Here is an 8,918-nt window from a genome sequence, read left to right on the forward strand (position 1 = left end):
TGTTGACCATCGCGGTCAACTGGCCGTTGGATGGAGCAGATCCACGGCCTCAAGCAGTCAAGCGTTGTGTTTGTTGGTGCTCTGGGGTTCCATGGAACAGCGGCAACGCGGTCGTTGCCTTCTCCATCGGAAGCAAAGCTGCAACTCACTTTTACATACAAGGCTAGGCGCTGATGGTTTTACTGAAAGATTTTTTTTGCTCAGAATATGAATATTTGTCCCGAAAAACTCCTAGGCTCTGCACAAAGCTCTTGGACTATACTTGGCCATAGAAAAACCTTTCGAGGTTTGTTTTTTAAGCTGGTATAGTCTTGCCTATAGTTTATTATAGATGAGGCCTACAAGCAATTGGTGTTTCCTATAAGTAACTTGCTAAACCAATAAATTTGACGAGTTAACAAAATAAGTAGCAACCTGAATTTATTTCTCCCTCCAATAATTTTCCATATTTGCTTCCTAAATGATTTTGTATTTAGAACAACTAACCAAATCTATTCTAATAATTTCTTTGTCTCTTACCCCGTTCTCTCGCTTGGGACCCTTTATTTTTTTTAAATTTACTCATGGGTTCAATTTACTCCGATTTTTGGAGGATGTTTGATAACTTTTTATTTTTTATTAAGGAGCTCTTTTACTAAACTATTGAAGGGATCTTGTTTCTTTTTACTAAAAAATTGAAATAGGAAGTTATTTTACAAAACTCATGCAGATGCTGTAACTGAGTTCCAAAAAGAAAGAAGAGGAATTGAGGCCATGTTACTGCTACTTACTGCTCTTTCAGCTACTTTGGCTAAACCAGAAGTTGCCAGTCTCCTTAGGCTAGCTCGCCTACCGTCATAGTTAAGCTCCTTTGGCTAATCAGTCCATATACACGGACGAAAGGTAGGGTGAGACCTCACAAACCATTATATATAAAAAAAAAACTCACCAAAAAACAATATTGGTCGCTTAAGCTCGACTATTACGTGTTCACCAGCTTGTGTTCGTGGACATAGAAACACAAAGAAAAGAAAGATGCAAACCATACATATTACTAGTTTACTACTAGTTGACAAGGATGTACATAGCATACGTGGTATTAATCGTATTATACTGCAACTGTGCTACATGTAGAGTAATGTCGAAGACCTGTCGTCAAAAACAGAGGAGAGACAGGATGGCCTATGTCATTGCCAACCAATGGAAATGGATCCACGAAAACACGAAGTTTCCATCTCCCTTCCACGCACGCCAACTCTATGATGATTCAATCCACGCACGCAACCTAAATTGCATCAGCGCGCAATAATTGACCAGAAAAGAAAAACCAAGCAAAAGCTTGTACATCTAAGATAAACTCAGCTCGTGTACAACTAAGAAAGAATGAAGCGATAGATAACAGCAACAACGTACGCGCAGCCGTTGATCGATGGATTCATTTTGACCAATCTGATTTGAAACAACCCCTTGAGTTACATCATCTCATGAGACACTTGGACTGACTCTGACTGGAATGAGATCACCAAGAACAACATCTACCAAAGCCAAACAAGTAGAAGGAAAACGGAAACACATTTTTTTCTCTCTTAGTATATACTGTATGTACTCACCATGAATCCATGATGATATAGTATCAAGCAACCTGCAAAGCATGAAAAACAGAGAGGAGGCAGATCGAGCCAAAACCATGGAGTATTACATGCATCCATCCATCCTTTGAGGATCAGGACCATCCGTAGACGAGGTTGAAGTAGCGGTCCTTGATCCACTTGAAGCTCTTGCGGAAGGAGCCCTTCACCTTGCCCTCCACGCCGTACGCCTTGTACGCCGCCACCCGGCGCTTGCGATCCAAGTCCGGGTCCGCCAGCGCCAGCCACCGCCGCTTCGACTTGCTCCGCTTCACCTCCTCCCCCGCCCCCGCCCCCGGGCCGCCGTACTCGTACTGGTACGAGTAGGAGTAGGACGACGTCCCCATCCCGCCCCCGCCGGCGCTGTACGAGTAGGACCGGAAGTCCGGCCGCGCGCCGCCGCCGTAGTACGGCTCGATCTGCATGCGCCCGCCCGCGTACGACTTGGACCGGTCCATGGCTACCAGGCAGGCTATGGGTGGGTGGGTGGGTGGGCTCTTGCTACTGACGGTCGAGGCAGAGGAGGGGGAGGAGAGGGAGATGATGACCAAGAGCACACGGCGATTAGTAATAGCTTAGCGATGGTGATGGTTGGGTTGGGACGACGATGCAGAGGAGAAATGGTATGGAGGTGGAAGCTGCGGTGGTTGCGAATATGTGCTCCACTCGATTGGATTGGATGGAATGGAAACGCGCGGTTTTGTCAACTGTCTCTGTTGAAATATGGCCAGTTTTTGCTCAAAGAACACAAATATTTTTTTTCCCCCTGCTTTTGATGAATTCTGGTTAGAAGAAAAGAAGGGGCTCTGTTTTCAAATAATCTAGAGGCGGCGCCGGCTGTATCTGTATGGATGATGATGTGGTGGTCTGACTTGGATTTAATTTGAAGCGGGCCGGGACAAGACAAATTGTTGCAGCGGCAGACGGTCAGTGGCATCTTCTGGTAGGTAGGTTTACTTACACATGTGGTGCGAACGAATTAGGGCTGATTGATTGATTGTTACGCGGAAACCAATTCAGTTTGGTTCGTGGTCGGCCAGCTGACGCGGATAGCCAAGGTGCCAGCAGAGTCCACGTTACCACGTATGCATGGGCTATCTGTGCATGGTTTCATGGTTTGGTTCCTCCAAGCTCTCCGTAGGTTTCATGTCAAGGCTGTGAACACCAAAAGGTTCAGTTTTTGCCAGGAAGGCCCCTAGGTGTTGTTTTGCGATGCACATGTTCTATTACTTTGGTATGTTTTCGATTCCTACGCCAACAGCCCAACACACTATTTGATGGCTCCAGAAAAAAAAAAAGATAAATCCACAGTTACGACAAACCTAATCTATTAAAGATTGCAATGGCAAACTTTCGTTTATGAGTTGGTTAGGTTCCTCGTGGTGGAACCTGTTCATCTAGGTTCAAGTTCTTGAGTGGCTACGAGTGCTTGTATTTTTCTGAATTTATTCTATGATTTAACGGCGCTATACTTTCAATGGTAGACACGTTCCCGTCGACAGTGAAATGCCTGTGGTGACTTTATAATTCTCGAGATCTGTCAGCACAGTCCTTGAAGGGTGCTCATATGGGCATGTTTGGTTACGTGTGTTCACATGGAGTGAGTGGGCGTCTGCGTTGTACCGTGTAATTCTTAAAAAATTATCAAGTGCAATATTGATGAACTTTTAGAAAAGAGTTGTCAAAGATTCTTGGAGGAGCTTAAGGTAGAGGAGGATCTACGGTTGTACCTCTCCCACTTCAAGAATGACCTACAAGGCGTTGTCACAACCTTGTCACGAGCTACCTGTCACTGAACTGTATATCAATTTTAAGTCAAAACTTTTTTAGATCTGACCAAATTTATAAAAAAAGGTGCTAAGATTTATAACACTAAATTAGTAGCATTAGATTAGATACACCATAAATTATATTTTCATAATATGGTCATTTGGTATATAAATATTTGTATTTTTTCTATAAACTCAGTAGACATAAAAAAGTTTGACTTAAAATAATTCTAAAAATGATTTATTTAGGAACGAAGGGAGTAGATCAAAGAAGTCACCTTCATTTCTCACACTGAGGTAAAAAGACCCATGTAAATGAATTATCGTCATATCCAAATACAATAGGTCAAAAGTAGATACTATGTTTGCTTCATTCAAGCCAGATATGATTGCCTTCGTTCAATCGTTGGCATATGGTAATAAGGAAAAGCACAAACAAACCGCTTCAATAATGCATCTACTTTCTTTGGCCGTACATATGTTTGGTTTTCTCTCCCATAGAGCTTGTCTCGCCTCATGTTGCCTTGCCGGCATAAGAGAGTCAAATTGGCTTGTCCATGTAAGTAAAGAAAATCCTTGCTTTCGTGGGCTACAAAGGCTGCTGGAAAGGTGACGCAAGCATCAGCTAAGGCAAAGGGTGGAACTAGAACTTGGGCTAGGAGGGTGCTACCTCCATTTCACCTCTAGAATCTGTTAATTCCAAGCATAAGGAGCAGTATTCTAGCCGCCGGAGCAAAACAGTTTAAAGAGATTTCATTGTCAAGACAGGTGCTACGCCAACAAATTCTACCTTTTATAAGGTTTATTAATGCAAATATAAAATTAATATACTTACTGGTTATTAACCACATCTGATTGTGTGTTGCATGTAATAAATAGGCCAAACCATAAGAACAAAACTAGGTACATCCCCTATGTGTGCCCAGGATTTCAATTCACACATATAATTATAAATGAAGGGGTAATATCAAAGGCAATGCCTTTATTACATAGCGCATAGGTATTTGTTACAAAAGACATAGTCTTACTTTACGGTATATACTAAACTCTATTCTTCTGGCGAAGCGTCCAACACAACAGGAATCGTCAACTGGTTGATCACAAGCCTAACACCTCTTAGAAAACTCCACTGAAGAACCTCCATCTGGTACCATCCGGGATTTTACCAAAGTATTGAAATAAAACAAGCGTAAGCTACTACCGCTTAGCAAGCATAACATGAGGGGGATGCAGGCTCAAAAGGCTTGACACGGCTGAACTGCGGTAAGCACTTTTAGTTGGTCATATTTTATTATTAATCATAAGTTGCTAAGTTATGCTTAGGCTCCCAAATATGCATAATTAGAGATATCAACAATTTTAGTCATAACCCAAACCATCCGAGTAACCAACTATTCAGTAAGGATCCAGGCCGCTCGTGTCCGTGAGCACGATTGATATACCAGTTTTACACTCTATAGAGGTTGTACACTATGAAGCTTTTTCTCCAGTGGTTCTAATAAGGAGTAGCCGCTAAGGATTCCATCTCCCAGGTGTTATGGAGTCATCTCCAAAAGTGGCACTAGTACACGCAACATAGTACACACTTTGAGGATGAGGCCCATACCCAGCCTGGTATGCCCCTCTTGCCCTTTCGGTAAACTGCTACAAACTAGAAAGAGCAAGGTATTAGACTAAGACTAGAACCATGTGGTCCTCATGGTATGTTCTGAGTTGTCACTTAAAGATGAGTCCTTATGGAGAAAAACTAGAACACCATAAGAAAAGGCCCAATACTCTAGCCCCATTGGTTCCATGTTGCTAAAAAACATCTTTTAATACCATGTTGCATATATCTTTAATTGTATTCTTTAATCTATATTAGTTGGAGCAGGCTGAGCATGCTACCCACATGCAAAAACCCATAGGTAAATCAAGGACAGGATAATCAATATCAAGGTAAGTAAACTCCAAGCGATTCATTAACATATGCACATGAATTGAGTTTGCATTAAAGTTAATAGATAACAAGGAGCCTCATATTATACTTGCCTTAATTCAAAGTATCGCTGCTGGTCTTGATCTTCAAACAGTTGCTCTAGATCACCAACACACAACTCACTGTCTACTCGAGATCAAACAGCACCACATAGACATCCATACAATCATGCATAGCAAACAAAAGCTATAGATTAGAATAGTACACCAATCAACATAAAATCAAGATGAAAAGTTTGTAAAACGAATCTATGTCTCGCTATGATCACACAGACATGAAGATCACAAAATTCGGAGCTAAAACAAAGAAGTTATGAATTAAACAAGATTTTCTTTAGTAAAATAATAGATTAAATCTAACCTTAGATTTTAAAAGTTGAAAACATACTTATCAGTACTATGAACAAGTAGATTATGAAATTACAAACCTAACGCAAGTTGAACGGATCAAATCGGAGTTAAACCGGAGATTTTATGGCTAAAACAAGATTAGTGGCAAAATTGTAAATATGTGAAAACGTATTTTAAATCTAAACCGAAGAAACTACGCTTTCCAAAGAAGAAAACGTATTCTGAAAAAGTGCTATGGATTGTGGGTTCTTTAAACAAAAACCCAAGGGGCTCCTTAGAAAAAGACAGGGACAACGGGTTAATACTCAAATAATTTTAATGGCTTCTTTGCAAATATGCCAGCCGAAGGGGTATCGGCTGATTCCGGCCGTTGGATTAGACACGGGCGGCCGAGATTGGATCGGGCGGGGGAGAAAAGGCACTGGTGAGGTCAGCGTCGAACTACGTGGCGGCACCATGGCCGGAGCAGGCGACGTTCATGGTTTAGAGCATACGGACCAACGTTTGACGAACCAATAGCACGAGGAGAAAGAGGAGAGGACGACGAGCTCATCCGGGTACCTTAGCAAGGCGCAGGGCAGATGGAGTCGACGTGGCGTGTGGCAAGGTGGGTGGTGTCAGTGGCAGCGCTAGGTCACGGCAGCTTGGCATCTCGGTGAGGGTGGATGCGGCTCTAGAGCTCAAGATTGGAAGCGGCGGACACGGGCATTCGGTTTTATGAGGCAGAGGCGGCTTGGGCGGCACGACAAGAGGCATAGAGGAGGCAGACTCGGTGGCGACGGTGGTGGTGGAGTTTGTCCTAGTCATGCATGGAGGAAGAAGATACTGATGGGTGGGGCCTAGCTGTCAACGAGAGAAAGAAAGAAAACGCGGGGCGGCACGGCTTGCGTCGGGCTAGGCCGGCCAGTGCGGGCCGGTCGCTTTGCTGGGCCACGGCGAAGCGAGAAGAAGCGAGGTGGCCTATGGGTGGGTGAGGCCGAGCAGCTGGGCTTCGGCCCATGCGGGGAGAAACCAGGCCGAGCTAAGAACTGGGCCAATAGGCCGAAAGGGGAGAGGGAAAGATCTTCCTTTTTCCTTTTCTTTTCTAATTTTCCAAACCAATTTTGAAATGCAAATTCAAATCAATTTGAAATTTAATTTCAAACCACTCAATACAAAATAATATGTAGCAGCATGAATGCACACACATGATTGTAAACCTATATTTGATTTTAATTTTAGCAAATTATTATTTTTCTAAATTCAAATGCCCACAAAAATACATAATAAACCAAACTCTTCTATTTTAAAATATTGCAAATTTTAGGGTGTTACACAAATCTTTTTCTCCATCTATTTCAAAGTTCTAACTAAAATTTTTGAAATAATAATTTAAAATGTTTCCATTAATCCGACACCTTATAGAGTTTCTAAAACTAAATTCAATTTCCCTTTTTACAATAGAAAATAGGGATTGAATTCCAGCTCTTAATTAAATTCAATTCAAAGACTCAAATGTTTCTTCTCAAAGACCCAACCCCTCTCTCTCATCCCTATCAGAAGAAGGTTTTCTAATTAATGTGTGTGCTTCACATACTTGAATGTGTGAGATGGTTTGTGTTTGGTTTCATTTGGAGTTATAGAGTTTATAAAACAAAAATCAGTTTCCCTTTCTACAATCGAAGATAGGGATTGAATTCCATCTCTTAACGAATTCAATTCAAAGCCTCAAATGTTTCTACTCCAAAAACCCAAATGCTCTCTCTCTCTCTCTCATCCCTATCAAAATAAGATTTTCTAATTAATTTGTGCGCTTCACATACATGTATGTGTGAGATGGTTTGTGTTGGGTTTCATTTGGAGATAAACCATTTGGAAAGCCTAATAAACGGAATAAAAAAGGAAAAGGGTTTTTCCCTAATGCCTATCCTTGCCTTTAGGCTAAACCAGACTGGTAAGGCACCTGCTGGCCTTCTCTCTCCTTCCACTTCATCTCTCTGTGACCGACTCGATCTAGCCCACCAATTCCCTTCGCTTTTCTTTCTAGTCCGGCCTAGATGCCTTTCCTTGGCCCACCACTCATTCTTCTCTCTATTTGTTCCCTTTCCTCGCCACCTATCTTGTCTTTCGCTTTGCCTCTTTACCGTGCTTCGGCAAGCATAAGTGTCAGATATATGGGCTAGGGGTACCTGCATTGCCCGTATATATGACCACCACCAAGCTATTGGCCCAGCAACCGTCAAGGAGGAGGCCCGCAATGGCTAACACGATCAACCAACATGGAGATTAAGGCAAACCATGGCGTGTGTATTTGGACGATAGCTAAGATCAATCTGTTGTAACAAACTAGGAACACAATTTGTTAGCCTGATCGCCCTCTGTATAACCCTACCTCTCCTACCTATATAAAGGAGGGTAGGGACCTCGAGCACAGGATCCATCTTCCACCTATTCCATCTACACATAGCTAGGAGCAACAACCCCTATAATTGAGCATACGAATACAAGATCAGCCGCACCACTAGAGTAGGGATTAGCGCGTACCACACCACGAACTAGTATAAATCTCTATGTCTCGTGTGCTACCATATGATTCCGTCTACATGGTCATGTTGTTAGATATTGCCAGAGCAAAATAATTTGATAGTTGGCGTGCCAGGTAGGGGCTTTCGCATTCAGATTTGTTTTTGTGTTTCAGATGGGAATCATCTTTGACTTTGGCAATGAACTAGAGAAGATGCAGCCGGGCACGAGGATCATCTTTGGCAAGCTCGACTTCATCACCAACCGATTTGGGGACCTATGCATGTAGGAGCCCGAGCTAACCGAATGGGAGGAGTAGTCGCTCTAGATTCAAGCTTTCGCTGCTGGACTGGAGGAGGCTATTGATGGAGGACCGCTCACCATCGCTCGTCATCTAACCCGCACGGTGAGTTTTTTGCCAAACCCAGCCAAGAGCCTAGACTCAACGCCGCTCTCTTCCTTTGCACATGGATGTTGACGATGATGACATCATCTCACATACATGCAGTTGCTATCTCGGTGCCAATGATCACGAGGGGAATGGGTACATCACCCCTATAACACCCTAGTGTTAAGCATTGCATTTGGCACTTGCATTTCATCAGCACAAGCATCATCCAAGGATTCATGAGCATGAGCATATGGAATTTCATCTTATTCTTTACATATTATCACATGTGATGTTGATTATATATATGCATATGCTTGTGAT

At 42.7% G+C, this 8,918-nt stretch overlaps 1 protein-coding gene across 1 annotated transcript; it reads right to left on the minus strand.

The window, feature by feature from the left end:
- Positions 1-1,089: 1,089 nt before the first annotated feature.
- On the minus strand, positions 1,090-2,338 carry LOC136452312 (uncharacterized). Its single transcript, XM_066452929.1, has one exon. The coding sequence runs from the start codon at positions 2,063-2,065 to the stop codon at positions 1,703-1,705; it is 363 nt and encodes a 120-aa protein (XP_066309026.1). The 5' UTR covers positions 2,066-2,338; the 3' UTR covers positions 1,090-1,702.
- Between the last annotated feature and the right edge of the window lie 6,580 nt (positions 2,339-8,918).

This window comes from Miscanthus floridulus, chromosome 5 (assembly GCF_019320115.1).
Source record: "Miscanthus floridulus cultivar M001 chromosome 5, ASM1932011v1, whole genome shotgun sequence".
NCBI lineage: Eukaryota > Viridiplantae > Streptophyta > Magnoliopsida > Poales > Poaceae > Miscanthus > Miscanthus floridulus.